Source organism: Triplophysa rosa, unplaced genomic scaffold (assembly GCF_024868665.1).
Source record: "Triplophysa rosa unplaced genomic scaffold, Trosa_1v2 scaffold124_ERROPOS922197, whole genome shotgun sequence".
NCBI classification, from domain to species: domain Eukaryota; kingdom Metazoa; phylum Chordata; class Actinopteri; order Cypriniformes; family Nemacheilidae; genus Triplophysa; species Triplophysa rosa.
This window is the reverse complement of record NW_026634124.1, coordinates 33,429-58,300: the sequence shown is the minus strand read 5'-3', so window position 1 is coordinate 58,300 and position 24,872 is coordinate 33,429. Positions and strand designations below refer to the sequence as shown.

General features: G+C 45.0%; 1 protein-coding gene across 2 annotated transcripts in view; it reads left to right on the top strand.

Moving 5' to 3' along the window:
• The window catches only part of ptprr (protein tyrosine phosphatase receptor type R), an 80,179-nt gene that overhangs the window by 44,988 nt on the left and 10,319 nt on the right, over nucleotides 1-24,872 (top strand). For both annotated transcript variants that reach the window (XM_057326751.1, XM_057326750.1), the window contains 8 exons: nucleotides 5,486-5,826; nucleotides 18,462-18,651; nucleotides 18,823-18,907; nucleotides 19,330-19,409; nucleotides 19,535-19,672; nucleotides 19,758-19,868; nucleotides 20,222-20,379; nucleotides 20,837-20,950. In XM_057326751.1, coding sequence (XP_057182734.1) covers nucleotides 5,486-5,826; nucleotides 18,462-18,651; nucleotides 18,823-18,907; nucleotides 19,330-19,409; nucleotides 19,535-19,672; nucleotides 19,758-19,868; nucleotides 20,222-20,379; nucleotides 20,837-20,950 — 1,217 coding nt within the window. The remainder of the gene's footprint in view (nucleotides 1-5,485; nucleotides 5,827-18,461; nucleotides 18,652-18,822; nucleotides 18,908-19,329; nucleotides 19,410-19,534; nucleotides 19,673-19,757; nucleotides 19,869-20,221; nucleotides 20,380-20,836; nucleotides 20,951-24,872) is intronic.

Genomic DNA, 24,872 nt, shown 5'->3' with positions numbered 1-24,872 from the left:
AGTTTCCCACAGCCATTGCCTAGCCCTTCCCGTCCTCCCCCTGCCGCCTCTCCCCGCTCGTCAAAACGAGCCCCAGTCCCTCCTAAGCCACCTCCCTTATTTCCGCCCACACCCAGTGTCCCCAAGTCTTGGCCTCCCATTCCTCCTCCCCCTCCCTTTAATGTTTTTTGTTTTAAATCACCCCAATCCCCTTATCGTAGCCCTTATGTTCCCCCTCCTTTGTTGTATGGTTTGTCTGTCTTCGTTCTTGTCTGTCTTGCCCCGCTAGTTTTTCCTTTGAGAGGAAAAGGGCGGGGGTACTGTCATGGTCCTGTCCTCCTTGTCTTGAAATTTCTAGTTTTGTGGACAGGGTCATGACAGTACCATGTCTTGTGTGTCTTATGTCTTGTGTGAAGACACGTGGCGGTCTGTTATGACATTGCGCCACATGTCTTCTTGTCTCGTGCTTTGGCCCTGCCCCCTTGTTTCCCCGTCATTGTCCCATTAGTGTTACATTCCCCTCACCTGCCCCGTGTAATCTTCCAGTTAGTGTTTGATTCTCCTCACCTGCCCCTTGTTAACTTCCCTCATTAGTGTTCCCTATTTGTAGCCCCAGTTTCTCTTTGTCCCTTGTCGGTTCGTTCTTCGTACCCTGTTCAGGTTTAGTCCATGTCCAGAATATCTTGTTCCTGCCTTGCCTTGCCCTGCCTCGTCCATGCCTTGTCCCTTATAGTGAGTTTTGTTTGTTTGTTTTTGTTTGCCTTTTTGAAGTCTTTTGTTATCGTGTTTGTTCCCCCATCGTGGGTTTTTGTTTTACATTTTCAATAAACATTTTCTGTTAACCCCGTAACTGCTGCCTGCATCCTGGTTCTGTCCGCAAACCGTGACAGTGTCTACTCTCGCAACCCCGCAAAAAAAGTTCAGGCTCAGGATTTTTTTTGCTTTAACCCCTGCCATTATAATGAAACAGCTTAACGTACCGAAACAATGACCACGTAAAACCACATTTCTATTAAACCTTAATTGTAAACACTAGCTACTGTTAAAATAACATGCACTTATTCCAGGGATAAGAATAAACTTGTTCTTCTTAGAAGTTCATTATAAAGAAACCATAATGCAGCTCAAGGCAGCGACAAACTGAGAACATAAAACTTTTCTGTTATCATGTTTGTGTTTGATATTAGTGATAAACAAATGTTTTTATTTTGGTTTTCCGTGGTTGTTGTTTTGGTATGTTAAGCTGCTCCCTTAACGAAAGCTATGTTTATTACAAGTAAGGTTTGACAGAAATTTGGGCTTACCTGGTCATTGTTCAGGTCATTAAACATAGGTACTTTGAGTTTGTGATAGTGAATTCCTCTGGAGAAAATCAGTTGCTGCCCTCCAGCTGCGCCTCGCACATCATAAAAACTGCGTGATTGCAAACAACATATTCTCAAAGAGCGGGCAGTAGTGAGCGAAGTTTGTAGGCCATTTTTGTTCACGATTTGATATATTTGATACATTTACAGCAGGAAATTGACAAAATATGTTCACGGAACATGATCTTTACTTTATATCTGTCAGGGTGTGTGGTGGACAGAACCCAAGTGCAGACAGCAGTGTCTGCGGTTAACAGAAATATTTATTAAAATGTAAAACAAAAACCCACCATGGGGGAACAAACACTATAACAAAAAGACTTCTCAAAAAGGCAAACAAAAACTTCCCTCTAGGGGGCAAAAAAGGAACTAAAGCAAAAACAAACAAAACTCAAAATAAGGGACAACGCAGGGCAAGGCAAGGCAAGGCAAGGCAGGAACAAGATATACTAGACAGCGACTAACACGAACAGGGTACGAAGAACGAATCGACAAGGAAAAACTGGGGCTATAAATAGGGGACACTAACGAGGGATGATTACACAGGGAGGGTGACGGGCAGGTGACTAGGATCATACACTAAAGGGAAGCTAACGAGGGGGCGGGACTTAGAGACGAGACACCGGAGATAACACACATTATGTCGAGGCCGACAATAATATGTTTCTCTCCACACAGAACAAGAGGCTCTGCCATGGTTCTGCCACAAGACCAAGAAAGACACGACAAAAAGAGGCAGAACCATGACAATATCCTTATGATTTTTGGCATAAAAGAAAAACCCATAATTTTGACCCATACCATGTATTATTGGCTATTGCTACAAATGTACCAGCGCTACTTGTGACTGGTTTTGTGGTCCAGGGTCACAAATATCATGCAATACTTAAAGATAGAGTGAGTTATTTTGTGAGCAAATTTAATAGAAATGTTTTCAAATATATCCTCAAATGCTCCCGTCGTTTGGTGTAGGTCAATAAACAAGACTGCCTTGCATTAAACTTGTGTAATTCATTCCGTTTGTAAAGAAAGTATCCACTTTTACAAATCAATAAGAGTATGAAACTATAATTAAAGTCATTATGGTTGAAGTAAGAACATATCATACAAGAGCTGCAAGCAGCACCAACGGGGCCAAGCCCAACATAGGACCCCATGACTTTGCCCTAATAGACCAACTTTTACTATAGTGCCTAAATTAACTTTGTTGCTTGATTGCTAATAGTGTTCAAACCAATAGATTTTGTAGGGTTCGACACATTTGTGTCACAAACTCACCATTTTATTCAGTCTTATTAGTTGATGGTGAACAAATTTTGTTTGCTGACCTCAAATGTTTCTCAATTCAAGACCAGACTCAAGCTCTAAACTTAATGGGTATACTAAATACTATATTAACTTCAATTTAGAGTCTGTATTTTATAAGTACTTAGAATGATCCTAACACTTGTAAAACCATAACAAATTTGTAATGACAAAACAAAAAACATTTTTTGACGTGTCAATTTGTAATTTTTTTAAACAAACCTGTATTATTTGAATCAATTTCTCTACACCAACTTGACAGTCGCTCAATAAAGGTTTAGTCTTGTAGAAAAAAACTTTATTTTTTCTTAAGCTACTTGGAGACAATGCATGATGTGAAAAGTTACGTTAAGGGAATTAAATAGTTTGATTATTTTTTGTTTGAACATCTTTGATCCACCATTTGTTTTTAAATTTAAAATTTTCTTTACTGCAATATGGTGACAGTTATAGCTTAATGTTGAAATAAACTGTTACTCATGTGAGCATGGTCTGACTGTGGAGCTTAATTTACAGTCCAGTTAGTTATGGCAACAAGTAGTGAATGCAAATGTATTCTACATAGTAAAGCTGGCATTAAAACAATAGACATTTGCTTAACAATCGAAAATACAGAAACATTGACAAATATTGTGAATTTAAGAAGAAGCTTTGCCATTACAAGGGGTAACAACTGGGGTACATAACGTTTGTTTTATTAAACAAAAACAATCATATTGAAATTAGATTAGAGAAGTCAATTTAAGCTTTGCATTTACAAAGAAAAAAAAGTCACATCTTCAGTAACATTACTATGGCTCAATTAAACAAAGGAACATGAAAACTGACATGGAAAATATTTGTTAAATTGACAGAGTCACATCTTCAGTTACATTACTATGGCTCAATTAAAAAAAAGGAAAATGAAAACTGATGAACAACATTCAAAAAGTGTGCTACTTCTCAATTACAAAGACAGAATGTCATATTGTACTTAGCTTGTTTCTGTTTGTATATGTTTACATGTATTATAAACCACTTTAAGTTGTACTACATACATCACACTTTATTTTATTTCATTTCATTACTAAAATGTCATTACATTTCGTTTGTTTACATACTTGCACTATTTGTGCACATATTTGCAAATTAAATGTGTAAATGCGCGACAAGAAGTTCGAGCCAGCGACCTTTTGCACCCAAGACTTGCGAATTTATCAGGTGCGCCACTCAGTTGGCTTGCTTCACCCAGCAGCGTTCAAGGGTTATAAAAAAATATAAAAGAGTAATATCTCACGAACGCAGGTATTGATGACAGATGTCAGAAGTGACAATGAAAGACAGAATGTCATTTTGTACTTAGCTTGTTTCTGTTTGTATGTATTTATATGTATTGTAAACCACTTTAAGTTGCACTACATACATCGCACTTTATTTTATTTTATTTCATTACTAAAATCACATTACATTTCGTTTGTTGACATACTTGCACTATTTGTGTACATACTTGCAAACTGAAATGTATAAATGCGCAACACGAGGTTCGACCCGGTGACCTCTTGCACCCGAGACTTGCGAATTTATCAGGTGCACCACTCAGTTGACTTGCTTAACCCAGCAGCGTTCAAGGGTAATAAAAAAAATATAAAAAAGAGTAATATCTCACGAACGCTAGGTGGCGCTGTCTTGAAACGTCAAGGGTATGTTTGGGACTACAAGTTGGTGACGCGTGTCAAATTTGGTGGCGATATGTCACACGGTTCAAAATATATCGCGATTTAGGCCACATTTCAAAATTTTTCAAATCTCGCGACCCATAGGTGGCGCTGTTCCCCATTTTGGCAAGGACCCCCATTCCGAGGTGTAGTTGACACGTACCAAGTGTCGTATCGATGAATCGAACATTGGCCATGTTACAGCCTCCAATACATTTTTGAGTCAACCTTGAAAAGTTTGCGGTGTCGTAACTTTTGAGCAACAGCAAAAAATTTCCATTCCGGAGCATCACGGCTCAGTCCAAAGATCATCTCAGCCGATTTTTTCGTGACAATCAGTCACAATTTCTAGGACTTGTAGCAAAAAAACGCAATACTGTACTTTTTGAGATGTCTGATACTGTAATGGGTGTAGTCTTAGTATAAAGCATGGAATGCGATAAGCATGACGAGTGCATGATGTGTGCCGAGTACAATTTTTGTACTACAATGGGTTCAAAAGTTACAGCCGTTTGAAAAGTGCATTTTTGATCTGTTGGTGGCGCTATAGAGTGAGTGCTAGAGACCCCATACTTGGTCACGTGACTACTCAGTACCACCTTCACGAGTGTGCCAATTTTCACCATTTTCCTACGTATGGTTCATAGGGCTACCATAGACACCCATGGAAGAAGAAGCAGAATAATAATACTGACAAGAACATAAATATGCATCACAAAATATCCCATGTAGACAAAATTGAGACCTCTGGTGGTAAACTTGGGAACTGCATGCACATTTTTCTTTTGAGTTTAGAGTGAACGTTTGGCTTATTGAAAAATGTAGAAAGAAAACAAAACTGATTATCAACCTTTTGTGTTTTTCAAAAGCAAGCAACACCAAAACACAATCTGGAGTGTAAGCTTTAGGTTTAAAATGATTTTTTAAGTGTAAATGTACGTTTCTTTAAGTTCAAATATGTCCAGTACTGACTTTTGACAGTAAAATGTTAAATAATTCATGCAAATAATGGTTTGGTCTTACAATTTTTTATTTATATTTTTATGTGATATTTGAAATCAGATGGGCCTATTTTTGTCTGATTTGCCTTAAAATGATTGGATATACATTTTTACTGTATATTACAAAATCTTCTTTCCTCAGGTGCTTTACCGACTAAAGGAGAAGGAATTCTTGGATCAGCAGCTTAAAGATCCGTCATCAGCCAGCCGGGAACTTACACCAGTCCCTGTTCGTGCTGCTCAGCCCCCTCTAACCCTCAAGAACAGCATGGTACAGGCCAACCAGACATTCACAAACAGTGCCACTAATACTACAAACAGCAACAGCCTAAGTGTCCCAACCAGCAACATACATCAGACTCATTCCAGTGTGACCTCGGAGCTGCAGTGCCCACCTGCCCAAACTGTCACTGAACTCAAGCCCCGTTGGTCTTCCAAACATTCACCCTTTAGGATGAAACCTGTTGCAGGCCTCCAAGAACGGTATGAGCTTCATATGTTCACAAGAGTCGTAATAAAGAAGTAATTCATGCAGAAATTAAAATTCATTCATACACAAGAGTTTGAAATTACCACGTAATTACCTGCGTAAAAATCAGCCAAGGCAGGTAACTTAGACAACACTGCTGATTGTCACATTTACGTCTATTTCCCTATTTAGTTTTCTCCGGTTTTGCCATTGGACTTAATTTTGCCACGATCCCTTACCTGTACCTCGTTTGTTTAGCTCGCACCTGTTAGTTGTTATCGTCATCACTTGTACACTATTTAGCCACTGCCTTTTTCATTTGTTCTTTGACTTGTCTACTGTGTGGTAACTGCCTTCTTGGAGTTTTGTTTATTTGTATCGAGTGCTTTAATTAAATATATTCTCACTGTGGATTACCTTCGTCTCCTTCGTCTACCCGGAATCGTAACACTGATAGAGAATAGAGAAGTTTATAAATATTGTGAGATTATATTATTACAGATTTACAGAAAGGTTTTTGAAGATGGATAAAGATTCAATTGCTCTGGTAGAGATCAGAGGGAGATCATTCCAACAGCGGGGAACAGTTAACGTAAAGCTCTGGGAACCTGATTTTGTGCCTTCTTGGGATGGCAACACAAGCTGGCATTCACTAGCAGAATTGAAGAGGCCACATAAATCTAAATTAGTTGGTTTATGTATAGGGGTGCAGAGCCAGTGGTCGTCTTGTAGGATAACAGCAGAGGTTTGAATTTGATGCAGACGGCTGTGTATAAGCAAGTGGAGAGCATTACATGGGCGGTGGTGGGAACCTTGGGCACGTAGCCTAGCCGGGGTCTCAGGATAACGTGAGAATCGCCCGGCCCAACTCTAGGCACTCATGGGACACAGAGAATGCCTCAAGGTCCCCTACCATCTTGATGGAGGCTTGCGCCACTAAGAGCGTCATCTTCATTGTTAAATGAGAAAGACTGGCATCTCTCAGGGGCTTGAAAGGGCCACACAAAGACCCTGTAGGACCACATTAAGGTCCCAAGAGGGTACGGAGCACGATTGAGGTGGATTCATCCTCCTCGTGCCCCTGAGGAACCTGGTGACCAGGTCATGTTGCTCCAGAGACTTATCCTCCACGAGATCGTGATGAGCGGCAATAGCGGCTGCATACACTTTCAGAGTGGACGGGGAGAGGCTGCTCCTACCATCTTGATGGAGGCTTGCGCCACTAAGACCGTCATCTTCATTGTTAAATGAGAAAGACTGGCATCTCTCAGGGGCTTGAAAGGGCCATACAAAGACCCTGTAGGACCACATTAAGGTCCCAAGAGGGTACGGAGCACGGTTGAGGTGGATTCATCCTCCTCGTGCCCCTGAGGAACCTGGTGACCAGGTCATGTTGCTCCAGAGACTTATCCTCCACGAGATCGTGATGAGCGGCAATAGTGGCTGCATACACTTTCAGAGTGGACGGGGAGAGGCTGCTCTCGAGTCTTTCTCAGGAAGGACAACACTAACCCGATCGGGCATCTCCGTGGGTCTTCACCTCGGTAAGAACACCAGGACGAGAAGAGGCGGCACTTAAAGGGGTATAAACGCCTAGTGACGGGGGCTCTAGCCTGCAGGACGGTCTCAACGACCGCCGGCGGCAAGCCGCTCAGACTCTCCTTGTCCCGTCCAGGGGCCAGACATGGAGGTTCCAGAGGTCTGGCCTGGGGTGCTATGCTGTGCCCTTCCCCTACGACAGAAGGTCCTCCATCAGGGGAATCGGCTAGGGGGGATTGTCATCAGAGCCACCAGGTCTGAGAACCATGTCTGGTTGGGCCAGTAAGGAGCAACTAACAGCACTTGATGTCCCTCTTTCCTGATCTTGCACAGGACCTGTGCAAGGAGGCTCACTGGGGGAAGGCGTACTTCTGCTTGTCCTGCAGCCAGCTGTAGGCTAAGGCATCCATTTCAAGGGAACCCTCGTACAGGGAGTACCAAAGCGGGCAATGGATGGAGTCCGGGGAGGCAAACAGGTCCACCTGCGCCTGGCCATACCGCCCCCATATGAGCCAGACTGTGCAGGGATGGAGTCGCCACTCTCCGCAGAGCTTCCCCTGACGAGAAAGCGCAGTGGCTGTCTGGTTCAGGTTACCCGGGATGAAGGTGGCTCGCAAGGACTTCATCACCTGCTGACTCCAGTGGATGAGGCGACGGGTGAGTTGTGACCTCTGCCGTGAGCATATGCCGCTTGATGATTGATGCAGTCATGCTGTCCAATCGGACCAGCATGTGTTTGTCCTGGATGAGAGGTTGAAACCTCCTTAGTGCCAAAGGACAGCCAGCAACTCTAGGCAGTTGATGTGCCACCGCAGAGGGGGGCCCGTCCAGTTCCCCAACACTGCGTGCCTGTTGCACACGGCACCTCACCCATGCAGGGAGGCGACTGTCGTGATGCACCCCCGCTTGGAGGAAGGTCAAGTCTGACCAAGGGATGCGGGTGCAAAGGCACTGAGGTGTGATAATAATATGCCTGGTGCCGGTGCGCCACACCCTCCAAGGAACGCGACTCTGAAGCCAGTGCTGAAGCGGTCGCATGTGCATCAACCCGAGCGGGATACCCCTGCCGAGGATGCCATATGCCCCAGGAGCCTCTGAAAAAGTTTCAGGGGGACCGCTGGTGTCTGTCTGTACCAGTACCGACGATGGTGAGACGCACTGCCAGAGGGACACAGTCGAGTTCCATACCGAGATAGAGATGCTCTGCGCTGGGGAGAGCCTGCTCTTTTCCTGGCTGACCCGAGGGCCCAGATGGTCTAAGTGCCAAAGCACGGGGTCCCTGTGCATGCACAACAGATCCCGCGAGTGAGCCAGTCGTCGAGATAAGCATCCGATGGGTTTGGTAAAGACCCGGGGAGGGAGGGCCAGACCGAAGGGTAGGACTTTGTACTTGAGCCAACACCTGCCAAAAGGCCTACTGTTCTCCGTAAATTTTCAGATGGGTGGATGATGAAGAATCATGTGGATCAAAATCACTCGATGTGCAGATTCAGGAGTACAGCACCATGAAACTTGAACTATCAAGTCAACAAAAAGTTTTGCAATGGTGGAATTCACATCGTTCCCAGTTCCCTGCTCTGAGCAACCTTGCAAGATATGTCCTCTGCATCCCGGCCACAAGTGCACCTTCCGAGAGAGCATTCAGTCTTTGTGGTCGGATTTTGGAGGAGAGACGTTCGGTGCTGAAACCATCGTCAGTCAGTGACATTCTTTTCCTTCGTTCATTTCGTTAAAGACTTACAATTTTGAGATCAGTTATATCAGTTATTGTTGCTGTATTTATATAGACCTATTTTCTTTTGTAGGAGACATTGAAGTCGACGGCGGGACATTTTTTGGTTAAATTGTTAGGTTAAAAGGTGATTTTAATTTCCTATTGTGTTGACAGCTAAATGTTAAAAGCATCTTGACAAGACGAATACAAATAAATAAAATTATTTTCTGCAGTGATTGTGTTTGTTAACAACAGATGTTCATCACTAATGACTCAATCATCCCTATAATAATAATGAAACTCAATACAATTTCTGTCAAACAGGAGCACAGAAAGGTGTTGGTTTTAGGATAAATCTGGGCCAGAATTGAAATGGACTGTCGTTTATATTTGGGACAGTTCTGCTTTATTTGTTTTGTTTTTGGCTGACATGCGGCATTGCTTTGGCTTGCTTGTGGCCCAAACCTGGCAAACAGGAGCAGTCCACCCAAGTGCCATCATTCCATGCGGTATGTGGGCCAGATGAGGGGTTATGGGGAGTAAGGTGTGGGCCGGATTTGGGCCGCAACGATTTGCTGGTTTGGTTGCTATCTGGGACCAGTCTCAGATCCTAACGGGTGTAACACCCGTTTCATACCGCACGCATAAGCAGCGCATAGGCGGAGCGGCAGCGGCACGTAGGGAGAGCGTTAGCATCGCGTGCTCATTGTCCTTTCATACCGGCAGCGTATGCACCGTGCTGCCTGGGTAACTGTTACCACAGTACAACAATGCAATTTCACATTACGTTATTTACAAACATCAATGAGCAAAATATCTTCCAGAACTTCATCAAAGCGCTTTTAAGTAGATTGCATAACTATGATTTGTTATATCCGCCTGTTTCATGCTCTTTTAGATCTGTGTAGTACAAGTTATAAATAAAAAGCCATGGTGCTTTGAAGGATACGGAGTCACTTAAGGGTTAACTCACCATAGGAGAGAGTGGCTGACTTGTGATGTGATCGCTTTTCTCTCACACATACGCAATATAAGCATATAACATGATGTCTATGTAGTTTTATCTGTTTTTTCAGAAGGTTATGATGACAGTGGGTTTCAGACAGTAACCTGACAGCGTAATGCGATCGTTTTCCACTCCTTCATATGCAATATAAGCATAACATCTAAGATATACTTGTATTATAAATCCTTTAAATGTGCTGTTGTGATTTTGACCAAAAAAACTCCTGGCAAACGTGCTTTTGAAACTCATGGCGACTGTTAAAAACACATTAGACACCACTTACGTGCTTTAAAGGTAAAAGTGTTACTTTTTCCTGTCAATCCATGTGGATTTTGTCCGTAAAGAATGCACTGTCGCTTTAATTGAGCGTTAGCAGCGTAGCAAAAATAGACTCGGCGCCGAAATGATCGCCGCACTGCTGCTTACGCGCTGCTTCTGCTCCGCGAGCACGCGCTGCTTATGCATGCGGTATGAATGCTCTCATCTGTTAACATGTGCGCCGAAAAAAATACGCGCTGCTCACGCTCTGCTTACGCGTGCGGTGTGAAACGGGTGTAAGACCTCAAGGACCTGTGGCATCTTAAAAGTAGGTAAAACGTCAATGTGAAACATTTGTCCGTTCACGCAAAAGCAATGTGTATGGCTTGTAAACACGCAACGGGATTGTCCTGTGTAACGTTACATTCACTTAGAGAAAACGCGATGCATTTGTCTTGAGTATCTTCACTTATAGAAAGCAGTGTGTATGGTCTGTAAACATGCGACCGGTTTGTCATGTGTAATTTCGCATGTAGAAAACATGACGCCTTTGTTAGGAGTCTGTTCGCTTTTAGAAAACAATGTGTTTGGTGTTTAAAGATGGAAACAACGTTTCTCATTCGCTTTATGTGACCCTTCTTTTGTCGTTGAAAGCACAGGCTCACAGCTCTGGCTGAGTTTTCTGTGAAAAGGGGGCGGAGACTAGCAGCTCATTTGCACTTAGAGAGACACACACCAAAACAGCGCGTTTCTCCTCACATGCAAAACTGGGCAATTAGGGCATGGCATGGAAACTTCACAGACACATTCTGTGTACCCCTAAGTTCCCTATCGAGAGCGGTCTCTCGACATTGCGGAAGCTTCCGCATATGGGAACTCCTCCCTTCTCACCTCTCCTGAAGTCTTATTGGATAACGCCAGTGAAACTGGCCAATTTTCGCGCTCGCAACCGAATGTAATTACTGGCAACCAGACAGTATAAATACAGTGCACAGCGACAATACCTCAGAATCTTCTCTTTTACACTGCCATTGTTGATATCGTCAGAAGCTTCTTCATCCGATGGCCGCCTTCTGTTGTCTTTGCGCGGGTCCCATGGACCCGCAGGATACGCACGAGCATTGCATCGCCTGCCTGGGCCTAGCCCACGCTGAGGCTGCGTTCGGAGAGTCTGATTGCGCGCACTGTGCTGACCTGCCGGCACGTGTCTTGAGGACTCGCAGGAACATTGCTCGGGGATTATTCGGGTCGAGGCCCACTGCCGCCAAAGGGCTGCTGGTGGGCCCACTTATGCCACGTGGTGGCGGCGACGACCCGGCTCAGGGCCACCGTCCTCTGCCGTCGCCTCGTTCCCCGGTCATTTTCACTGAGGACGGCCTTCGTCCCCCTCCCCCCATTGCGGATGCCATTTCCTTCGGCCTTGACGAGGAAGACGACGACTCTATGTCCATCTCGGCCTCGGTGAAGGACTGGGAGACCGCAACGACTCGGAGAGCACCCCAGACCTCCAGAAGGAGTTCGTGAGGGTGCTGGAAAAGGCCGTTAAGGAGCTCGACCTTAGCTGGAGCGCCCCGGAGGAGCCAGCTAAAAGTAAGCTAGATTCCTGGTACTTTCAAGCGGGCCACCGCCAGGCTGCACCGAAGAGGAGTACTCCTTTTTTCCCTGATGTGCATGAGCACGTGGTTAAGTCGTGGACGGCCCCTCAATCGGCACGAGTCCACGCTGCCACACAGGCTATGTTCGCCCACGTGGACAGGGCAGAGGCCCACGGTTATACCCGCATGCCGCCCGTGGAGGAGACCCTCGCTGTACATCTGTACCCCTCCTCCTCTTCGCTGAGCGAGGGACAAGGTCTGCCGTCGAAGCCGTGCAGGTTTACCGCCCACCTCGCCGACAAGGCGTACACCTCCGCCGGGGAGGCAGCCTCCGCACTGCACTCGATGGCGGTTCTACAGGTCTTTCAGGCGAAGATTCTGCAGGCGCTGGATGGGGGCACCTTGGATGCGGAGGCTGTGAAGGACCTGAGGGCGGCGACGGACTTCGCGCTGATGGCGACGAAGCGCACCGCACAGGCTATCGGCAGGTCGATGGGCTTCATGGTCATCCTTCACCGCCATTTGTAGCTGACGCTGGCGGACCTCAAGGACGCTGACCGGAAGTCGCTGCTCAACGCTCCCATTACTCCCTCTGGTCTCTTTGGGGATGTCGTGGAGTCAGTGTCGGAACGCTTCGCGGAGGCGCAGAAGCGCGCAAAAGCCATGATCCACGTGCTTCCTCGCCGTTCGTTGCAGCCGGCGCCGAGAGCGAGATCCTCGTCTGCTTCGCGCTCTTCCCACAGGCCGGCTAAGCAGCCCGCTGCCGTGGCTTCGGCTCCCCGAGACCCTGGGCCGGACGTCCGGCCTAAGCAGTGGTCTGCTCCAGCTAGGAAGAAGTACGGGCAGAAGAGAGGTCATCGAGGCGATAGCGGATCGTCTTCGGCTGCCAAGCCGCCTTCCTGACGGGTCTGCAGAGAGGAGGGGAGAGCTTGTGAGCGGACCGGTGCTCAAGCGGTGCCGTTTGCATCTTGTTTCCCCCGCTGTTGCGGGCGATTGTTGCAATGCTCAAAATGTTGTGTGTACATGTATTAAAAGCACTTACCTCCTCACAAAAGGAGCTCTCTCCCCTTCACTCACACCACACTGTGTCCCCTGCCCTGCCATGGTGCAGCGCGAAGCCACAGTTAGAATATGTTATAACCAGCATCCCCCGTGGGCGAGCGGCGGCCGGAGCCTCACGCGCTTCACATTCCCCCGCCAGTGCAATTAGCCTCGCCAGGGCAGAGCGCGTCTCCAGAATATCAGCAAGCTGTATCGCCCGAGGTAATTCGGCCGCTATGCATGTTTCTGAGTGCGTGGAAAGCCATTCCAGGTATCTCTCCGTGGCTGCTAAATGTGATAGAACACGGGTATTCCCTTCAGTTCAGACGCAGGCCCCCCGCTTCAGTGGAGTTGTCCCGTCACTCACATTGCCGTGCAATGCTCCGGTGCTGAGACAAGAGATTCACAGCCTGCTCGGGAAAAGAGCGATAGAGCGGGTTACTCCAAGCGAGGTAGAGTGCAGTTTCTACAGCCGGTATTTTGTGGTGCCAAAGAGAGATGGCGGACTCCGTCCTATTTTGGATTTGAGACCCATCAACCGAGCGCTTCACAAGAGGGCGTTCAGAATGATTACGATAAAACAGATCCTGGCGCAAGTTCGTCCCGGGGACTGGTTTGCGTCCGTGGATCTGAAGGATGCATATTTTCACGTTCAGATAGCCCAGAGCCACCGGCGCTTCCTGTGGTTCGCGTTCGACAGAGCGGCGTACCAGTTTGCTGTGCTGCTGTTCAGACTGGCATTGGCTCCACGCACGTTCTCGAAATGCGTGGACGCAGCGCTTTCCCCTCTCAGAGCGAGTGGTATGTGCATTCTGAACTATCTGGATGACTGGCTGCTTCTAGCCCATTCATGAGATGTGCTTGTCAGTCATACGCAGACGCTGCTTCGTCACTTGTCATCCCTGGGGCTGTGGATGAACGTGCCGAAGAGCAAGCTTCTGCCGAGTCGGTCCATAACATATCTAGGGGTATGTTTCGACTCAGTGGAGATGCGTGCCCACCTCTCTCAGGAGCGCTTGGAGTCCATCTCCGCCGCGCTGCGCGCCTTCAGCCTGGACCGGTCCGTTCCGCTGAGGGTATTGCAGAGACTTCTGGGACTGATGGCGTCAGCATCACCAGTCTGCCACCTGGGTCTTTTGCACATTGCACACTCAAGTTCCGCGGAGAGCATGGTCCACGGGTCGTGCGTGCGTGAGGATAACTCACAGATGCCTCAGCACTTTGGAACCGTGGCGCGACTGAAGCATGTTCAGCCAGGGCATTCCCCTGGGGCTTGTGACAACGCGCACGGTGGTAACGACGGATGCGTCTTCCTCGGGCTGGGGTGCAGTGTGCGAAGGCATGCCGGCGTCGGGTCTGTGGTCGCCGTCTCTGAGCAGTTGGCACATAAATCGGCTGGAGCTGATGGCGGTGTTCTTAGCTCTGCAGACTTTTCGGCCTCAGCTGATGCAGCATCATGTATTGATTCACACCGACAACATGTCCGTGGTTTCGTACATCAATCGCCAAGGAGGGGTCCACTCCAGAGCCCTTTTCGAGCTGGCTGCGAGGCTGCTGCTGTGGGCAGACCAGCACCAGCTTTCCATCAGGGAAGCGCATATCCCCGGTCATTTGAACTGCGGAGCGGATATGCTCTTGAGGGGAGGTCTTTCCCAAGGGGAATGGAGACTTCACCCCGACTCAGTACGGATGATCTGGGATTGTTTCGGGAAGGCGGAGGTGGATCTGTTCGCGACGAGCGAGAACGCACACTGTCTGCTGTTCTTCTCACTGCCGCGCTACCCCAGGGAGACGGACGCTCTGACGACGCGCTGGCCGGACGCCCGGCTTTACGCTTTTCCTTCAGTGAAAATTCTGCCCCTTGTGCTGGGCAAGATCAGAGAGGAGAGAGCGTCGGTGATCCTCGTTGCTCCGTTTTGGCCGAATCGGCCGTGGTTCCCGGACCTGATAGAGTTACTGGTGTCCTCTCCGTGGCGGATTCCCCTCAGGGGCGACCTGTTATCTCAGGCGAATGACTAGATTTGGCACCCCAACCCGGATTTGTGGAGCCTCCATGCCTGGTCGCTTCAGGGGTCTTAGAACCCCTCCCTCAGAGAGTGCTTGACACTATTGCGGAGTCTCGGGCGCCTTCCACTAGACGCTTATATGCTCTGAAATGGGATGTATTTAAGAAGTGGTGTATTGAGTGTGGTATAGACCCGGTGTCATGTCCCGTGTCTGATTTGTTACGCTTTCTACAATACAGGATGGATAATGGTGGCCTCCCGTCCACGCTGAAGGTTTATGTCGCTGCTATCGCCTCGTTTCGTTCCCCGGTTGACGGGCAATCGATCGGTAGGCATGCATTGGTGGTCAGATTTTTGAGAGGAGCTCGGAGGCTGTTTCCCTCGCGAACTCCTTCAGTACCTCCGTGGGATTTGTATCTGGTGCTGAGGGCTCTCTCTCTGCCCCCGTTCGAGCCGTTGGAAGCTGTTTCTATAAGGGAGCTCTCTCTTAAAGCCGTTCTCCTTCTCGCTCTTGCTTCGGCAAAACGCATTGGGGATTTATGTGCGCTTTCTATCGGCGCGGATTTCATTCGTTTTGGGGCCGGCGACTGCAGCGTCACTCTACGGCCGAAGGCGGGTTATGTGCCTAAGTTCCTGTCTACCCCGTTCAGAGAGCAGGTTATTTCGTTGCCCGCTTTGTCTTCCGAGTCGTCTGCCTTGTGTGATGCTGACGCTCAGAGGGCTGTGTGTCCGGTTAGGGCTTTGAGGGCTTACACTGATCGTACGGCCGGGTTTCGGCTGTCTGATCAGCTCTTCGTGTGCTACGGCGGGGGGACTAAAGGTCGGACGCTATCAACCTGGCGTATGAGAGTCAAGGGCAGGCTCACTCAACTAGGGCTGTTACCTCTTCGTGGGCTTGGGCTAGAGGCATTTCTATTAAGGACATCTGTTGTGCGGCTGGCTGGTCTTCACAGAACACCTTCGCCAGATTCTACAGGCTGGATGTATCCTCATTAGCCTCGCATGTCCTCTCGGTGAGTACGGACAGCTCAATGTTACCTAGTTGCTGATCTCCTATATTGTGCAGTTGTTACCGTGTTACTGTTAACTCTGTGCTTGATGTTACTGGACTTGCATTATATCTGCCCGGATTTCCGCGCTGACTTTTACTATTGTGGTGTCTGCCCTGTCTCAGTGCAGCCCACTCATTTCTTTGGCTGAGATATGCAAATTTTGTAGAAGACCGTTCTTGCAGCTCATTGGTCTGTCTCAGCCAATCAGCTGCGGGCTCTTCAAAGCGACTTCGCGATTGGTTCATCTGTGTGCTTAACACTGGTGAGTGTATGCGGTCAGTTACGGCTGTCTTGCTACTCTCACGGCAGGATTGTATACAGTTCCCATATGCGGAAGCTTCCGCAATGTCGAGAGACCGCTCTCGATAGGGAACGTCTCCGGTTACTGTCATAACCTCGGTTCCCTGAGAAGCGGGAATGAGACATTGCGCTATCCGCCGTGTTCGTCGCGTGTCAGCCTTGGAGGCGTTCTTTCGCAGATTCTGAGGTATTGTCGCTGTGCACTGTATTTATACTGTCTGGTCGCCAGTAATTACATTCGGTTGTGAGCGCGACAATTGGCCAGTTTCACTGGCGTTATCCAATAAGACTTCAGGAGAGGTGAGAAGGGAGGAGTTCCCGTATGCGGAAGCTTCCGCAATGTCTCGTTCCCGCTTCTCAGGGAACCGAGGTTACTCAACTCAATTCAACTCAACTTTATTTATATAGCGCTTTTACAATTTTCATTGTTACAAAGCAGCTGTACATGAGACATATTGACTATAAGCAAAATAATTAAAGTTGTACCTGCAAAGACAAGAAAAGGTTGAAAACACAGAAGACAGACATACCCACATACAAAACACTCCACACACACAATATGCACACGTACTAACACACATAGACATAGAGACACACACACACACACGGATGCGCACGCACACACACACAACACACACACACACACACACGTACGACACAGACAATACGCACACACACACACACACACACACACACACACACACACACACACGCTCAGTGAGAGCACACATTTAGGATAAAGGAGAGAGAAGCACAGGTCAAATATAACAGACTATAAATTCCTATATGCAATATTAATTAAGTAAAACTTTAAAATTCTAAAGCAGCCCCCCCGGTCAGGCAGATAGTGCAAAAACAGTATGCAAACGGTGGCGAGGAACCCAAAACTCTAATCGAGAAAAAAAACCTCAGGAGAACCCAGGCCCAACCAGGGGATTCCAGTTCCCCTCTGGCAAAAGCTGCTGCCTCTGCACAAGCTCCAGAGACTTGCACAACAAGGCTAAATAAAATAAATAAACTTAATAATAAAATAAATTATATTTTAAGATTATCATTAATAATCTAATAGCATTTGAAATTTTGTGGTGAAGACATGTCAAGAGACCGCGTCCTTCTTTATCCAGCTCTATCATCTCAGCTCTTGTCAGGTCCCCACTTCCCATTCTCCGCTCTACCATCAGGTCAGGCCATGAACTGCATCCTGCTCGCTGTGGTAACCTTGGAACAATGAGACAAGACTGGCTGAGAGTAGAGTACTGTTCTGTACTCTTTGATGCAACAAGTACATCAGTTGTGTTTTTGGTTCCGGTTGATCTAACTAATGCAGCCTAAACCCTCAGAAGATTTATATTATGGAAGAGTAGTGTATGCAAGATTAAAAAGATGCGTCTTTAGTCTAGATTTAAACTGACAGAGTGTGTCTGCCTCCCGGACAGTGCAGGGAAGACTATTCCAAAGTTTAGGCGCTAGATAGGAAAAGGATCTACCACCTGCACTTGATTTTGAAATTCTAGGTATTACCAACTGACAGGACGCCTGAGAGCGTAATGCACATGAAGGACTGTAATACAAAAGGAGTTCATTCAAGTACTGAGGAGTTCATTCAAGTACTGAGGAGTTCATTACGACAGTAACCGGAGACGATTTATATTACATTTGTGTAAAAGTAGAAAGAAACCTCTCCTTTAACAAACAAGAGTAGTGACAATTTCACTTCAAAAATGTTGATATGTGTAATACTTCTGGTTCCTTTCGAACACTAAGTTTCTTTCTGTGTTTTGGATCACCATTAAAATCAACTCATTAAAATCAACTCAGAAATATTCTCAGAATTCTTCTGCAGATCTGGGAGCACATCAAGCTTTTGAACTCATTTATTTCAGGGAAGACACGTCTTTATGTAGTGCACAATAAGACACCTGTTACAACCAAATAAGGTATAGAAACTGGATGGACCAAAATGTGTAGGGTCTGTTTATAACCTAACAAACAACATGACAAAGAATGTTGGTCCCCTTCTCTATATGGTGTTGCATACAATTAGCTATATTTATATTTTGAGGGGAACTAAAACCTAACAATATGGTAAAGGTCTATTTTTTTAGCTTCTTCTGTGTTTCTCTTTGTGTTTAATGCAGACGGGGTTCTAATGTCTCGCTGGTGCTGGACATGAGCTCCTTAGGTTCAGTGGAGCCTTTAAATTGTGGGGTCGTGACCCCGCGTGAGCGTGTGGCTCAGGAATACCTGCAGTCTGCGAGTCGTGCCCTCTCATGGCAACAGCTTCATGACGTCACACAGAACATCCAGATGTTGCATGCCGAGTTTGCTGTAAGTGACAATTGTAGGAGCCATGATGTATTGTCATTGTTTAAACAGTAGATTTAAGGTTGGATCAGCTATGAAGATACACTCTTTTGTAAATAATATACCAAAAGACTTTTGATGAGCAGTTTTACAATATTTGCGTTGCGTTAATTGAAACTGACTTTCTCCCTACAGGAAATTCCCATGAATTTTGTGGATCAAAAAGAACTGGATATCCCAAATCATGGATCAAAAAACAGATACAAGACCATTTTGCCAAGTTAGTACAGTTCATGGTTACTATGTCACTGCATTTTTCAACTACATCAGTGCCACAGAGAGACAACACATTCAAAAGCAGACATTTTCTAGGGTCACAGGGTTAAATGTCATCAGTAGTGCAGTTGTCATGACGCAATCTGAAAACGTCCAAAATGAAGTTGAAGCATCATTCTTTTGAAATTTAGCTCTAACCCAGATTATCTTTCAGAATGTCCCTAAAGCACCTCAGTTTTGCCTAGGCTGTGTGCTTCAACCTGTCACAATAAAAGATTCAAGATTAGATAGCCCTGCCTTCTTTTTTGCTTGAATTGAAGATACAGATTAAAAAAATTTGTCTACAGACAAAATCTTGCTCTCTTTTACCATATTTTACCCACCCATGAGAGCATTAGTGATAAATAAAAAGAAATTCTGTTTCAGATCCACATTCCAGAGTTCTTCTAAAGGCCAAGAACATGAACGACCCACTCAGCAGTTACATTAATGCCAACTACATACGGGTGAGTGAATACTGACCTTTAATAATTCCAACTCATGGAAACACTTTGTTTCTAATTTTGAGGTCATTTACTCTAACCTTGTATCATTAGCGTGATTGTAAAACCTGGTGGTGATTTTTGTTCAGGGCTACCTTGGAGATGAGAGGTCATTCATTGCCACTCAGGGTCCAATGATCAACACGGTGAACGACTTCTGGCAGATGGCCTGGCAGGAGGACTGTCCCATCATTGTCATGATCACTAAACTCAAAGAGAAAAATGAAGTAATTGTCATATTTGTAATTCACTAAATATAAAATCCTTTTGGCTGTGAATGTGAAAATCAGTGACACTGTTGTGTGGTTTTAGAAATGTGTGCTGTACTGGCCTGAGAAGCGAGGAATCTATGGGAAGGTGGACGTCTTTATAAACAACGTGAAGGAGTGTGAGCATTATATAATTCGCACCCTTATACTGAAGGTATGTGCATTGCATTCTGTATTCTAATGGAATACATATTATCAATATTTGTGAATGATTTTTTTAACAGTAAGGATATAGTGACTATAGGAACGCTAACTGATATGATTTTCATCTCGATAGTCTTAGTCACAAATCACCATTAACTTTCATTGCATCTTTTTCCATTCAATGCAAGTAAATGGTGACTGGGGCTATTATTCACTCACATTGTGCTAAACATCTCCTTTTGTGCTCCGAGGTAAAAGTACAAACGGGTTTGGAATAATGTGCAGATGACAACATGAGAGAGCTAACATTTCTCTCTTTAAGATTTGTGAAATGTATCTGATCTAATGCTTCTATCGCCTCAGAATGGGGGTCAGACCCGCAAGGTGCAGCACTACTGGTACACTTCATGGCCGGACCATAAGACCCCAGAGAGCGCCGGAACCTTGCTGCAGTTAGTGAATGATGTGGAGGAAGACAGAAGAGGTTCCTCATCCTCTGGACCTGTTATTGTTCACTGCAGGTATAAGATCACAGAAATATGTTTTTATTGAAAAAGCATAACATTAAATGCTGTAATATTTTAAAAACGAAGGCAATACATAAAGCATTGAGAATACTGATATTTCCTCGAGTTACATTTATTTTACAAGACAATACTATTGTAAATAATAATAGCTATTTTGAGCCCACTTCTGTATATTAATATTGTATTTACTGTATGTACATCTAGACTAGTACATAGTACATCAAAGCAGTCTCTGTACTGTGACATGCTCTAAATCCAGACTGGAATTCTTCACTGATGTCATTCCTTTGGAGGAAGGAGCATAATTGAGTTGAAACTACTTTTTCCAGAACTTTAGATATGAAAGGTAGATTCGATATAGGCCTGTAGTTCCCTAGTTATCTAGGGTCAATGTATTAACAAAAATAGTACTGTACTGTTAAACTTACCTTGAAATTGTCTTTATTTTAAGTGCTGGAATCGGTCGAACAGGGTGTTTCATTGCCACAACAATCGGCTGCCGTCAGTTGCAGCTGGAGGGAACCGTGGATGTGCTGGGTATCGTGTGCCAACTCAGAATGGACAGGTATGATGGAAGTGCTTTGAATTTTTTGGAATCACAAAATACATAAACAAACATAAACGGATGAGATTTTTGTAATCCTTCCATTGTTTCTCATATACAGAAATGAGATTAAATGGGTCAAATACTGGCATGCAGTGAGGCCGAAAGGATCCAAGAAAAATAACAAAACACTTAGTTTCCAGAACGTTCGTTTTTGGTTCCCAGAAGGATTTTTATGGTTTGTCTTCACAGAAATAAAACGTGTTTGTCTCTATAACTTCTGTAAGGAAAACTTTGTTGGAAAACCAAAAACAAACCTTAAAAAATAATGTTCCGGGAACCAAAAACTGGGAACCAAAAATTGTTAGCTTGGATAAATGTTTGCTTAACTCTCAGCTGTCCCAGAAATTATGATTGAAAAAGCCAAAATCTCACATATGTCTCCACTTAAATGTCAACAATGTTGCAAAATAAGTTTTCAATAAGCCCAGACATTACTAATCAAATTGATATAATTGAAATGAAACACAAAACACTGTAAAATGAGCTATCTCTGAGCAATTAAAAAAAACATAACCTGTTTAAAACAAGTATACTATATGAGTTTACCCATAATCTGCTTTTTACCATTTAAGAACATAATAAAAGTTTATAATGAACCTTTCTATATAGTCAAAAGAAATAGAAACTAACATTCAACCAAATTATTCAAATGCTTTAAAAACACAGCAAATAGGAAGTTAAAGCAACAACGAGTCATTTTTTGACCTTAAAATGATCTCTCTAAAATTATTTTAGTGGTAGGACAACTCTTAACTGGACGAATTTTCCTGCTGCTGCTACCTAAGCAGCCCTCTATCGGCTGAAATCACACTTATAACTTTGGTACACGGGTAGGTTCACAAGCCCCGCCCATCACCTGCTTTATGGCATATGTCACGTTTTACTCATAGCCTGGGTGAAGTTAGCCAACATCTAATAATAAGACGAAGCGATCTAGTTCAATGCAAGTCTCCAAACCATCACCATGGCAGAGCCAGCAAAAAAACAAAGAGGAAAAGAGAGAGAGCGATCGGACACGAGCCTGAACACGAATCAATATCTGACGGACTTACACTCGGTGAGGCGAGCTGCAAGAGGCAAAATGGATGGAGACCTAGCCTTCCTGCTACTGGATTTGAAAGTCTACATTGTTTTCTTACTGTCCTGTACTTTTGAGCGTATTAGTTATTAGGCTGTGCTCAGGTTGTTTATTGGCGCACTAAGGTTATTGGTTCACAATTTGTAACTGTAAGGTAGACTAGAGATAATGTAATGTTGCCGGGTCTCAGTAGCTTACGTAGCATGATCGCGCCTCGTCATGAATTTAGTGTTATGCTTGTAAACGATGACTACCAAACCACAATAAATGTTTTATGGTCAAAAGTTGCTGATTCCTTAGTTCATGCACGTAGACTAATGTTATCGGTATCTATAGTTACTATGCTAGGCACTATTCCCATAGCGAGTTGAGTGTAAGTTATTGATTGCACCTATTGATTGCGCCTGGTCGCGAGTGTGTTTCCGAAAATATAACTACAGAAAATAATTTGCATTGGTTTCTAAACACATTCACGTCCATGCGTTGTGTTTTGGGTGACTGCAAATGTGTTATGTAGCTAACGTTAGCAAGTTAGCTGCAATGGAGCTAGCACGCTATGCGCTAACGGCTAACAACCAGCTGCTACCTCAATTCAATTCAATTTTATTTATATAGCGCTTTTCACAATGTGCATTGTTCCAAAGCAGCTTTACAGGAGCAAATAAGAAAAACAACACAGAAAGGTAAAACACAGCACAGTGCATGGTGTTTATAGACCAAGCAAGATCATTATAATAAATAATATCTAATAAATAAATGAATAAATAAATAAATGCAGTCTCCCGGTGAGCAAGCCAACACTGCACTGCTCTGCTGTGGCGAGGAACCCAAACTCCAATGATGAATAATGGAGAAAAAAAAACCTCGGGAGAAACCAGGCTCAGCCGGGAGGGCCAGATCTCCTCTGACGTGTCATAGCTGCACTCAGTGACCCCGACCAAAGCCACCGAGCAACGTCCACGAAGAACAGGGAGAGCCCACGAACCGCGACCCAGGAAGCCCCACCCGCCGAAACCGTGCAGGTCCAACCCGGTCCCATTCCGCGATCAACAACAGACAACAGAGGAACAACCAGGGAAAAGTAGTAATGGCATAATTAACTTTATTCCTCTGTTGTCCGACATCGACCACAAAACAAGACCAACCAGACCAGACCCACACAGTCCCAACAAATGAAACGCCCCGAACCACACATACCAACCAACCATACCTCAGAATCTAGTTCAAGCTATTAGTATAGCCCAGTATTATACCCCGCGGGAGCCAAAAGAGTGCTTTAGTACATGCGCAGTTTATGAAGTGACATGATGTAACAGCTGTTTCTGCTTAGTCAACAAATTCATGTGTATTGCGCTGCCCACGTGGAAGCTTATACAGCGACAGTAATTACGACATTGATAACAGACAATTGCGCTTATCAACTACATGGGGTAACCATACACCAAAACAGCTCGTTGTTGCTTTAACTGAGAGAAACTGGAGCGAATCCATATTCATTTGTACCCTCTGGTGGTTGAAAGTATGAGTGACACAGGGTTTCAGATAACTTTTTTCTTACTTTTTATTTAGGAACAACAGAACAAACCTGCACACTATCAATCTTGAAAAAGTATCATTTTTAATATTATTCAAATCAAATTTATTAAATACAATGTTTCGGTCCATGACCTTCATCAGGTACCTTTAATAAATGTTGATGCTTTTGCAAGATTGATGGTGTGCGGGTTTGTTCTGTTGTTCCTGATGTCATGTTGTTCACTTAGTCATGTCTTTCTTGGTCCTGTGGCAAAGCCATGACAAAGCCTTTGGTTTTATGTGAGAAAGCCATGAGTTGTTGATGTTTTTTACTTCTCATGTGTTTTCTCATGTCTTGTCATTGGCCCCCAGAGGTGGGTAGAGTAACCAAAATCTTTACTCAAGTAAAAGTAGGGCTGTAGTCAAGTCCACCATTGTCGAGTCCAAGACAAGTCCAAGACCAGGACTAGTCGAGACCGAGTCAAGTCCGAGTCCAAAGAGGTTCGAGTCCAAGTCAAGTCCGAGTCCAAAGAGGTTCGAGTCCAAGTCAAGTCCAAGTCCAGAGAGGTTCGAGTCCAAGTCAAGACCGAGTCCAATTGAGACAGTCAAGACAGAGACAGAAAAAAATCATGACTACAAGACCACATACTTAACTATTGATCATTTATGTGATGCAAGAGACAGCATATCTTCTATTCTAAGATAATCATTTTCATTATTGTTTGTAATGATCAAAAAGCAGATAAAATAAGGTCATTTTATTTTTACTATATAGGTATAGCACTAAAGTCACAAAGCCGAAGTGTAACTGTTTATTACTTTTATTAGCCCTCCTAACAGCAAGGTTGTGCAGCAATGAACACTTTTGTGCGTGTGTGTGTGCGTGCGTGCGTGCGCGCGCCTGCCCGTGCACGTGCGTGTTCGATAGAGGAGCCGCTTGAAAGAGCAGAGGCTCAAAGGCTCGTTTATAAGCACGTTTATAAGCACGTCGGTGCCCTTCCTTAAATAACATGTTCATCACACAATGACAACAAAAATATGATCAATCTTATCTTTAAGCCCTACTTTCCAAACTTTCTAAAATACTCAAATGCAATGCTAACTCTGAAACATGGCATTAACTTACCTCTCTTTGTGATGCCTTTGCAGGTGTCTTACGAAATTGGATGTTGTCCCACATGTTTCGGGGAAAGTTTTGTTGCAAAAAGTTTCCTTTTAAGCGCACTGTCGATACATTTATTATGGTTTGTAAAACCAATCTGTATTATGCCGCTGCTCGCTGACATC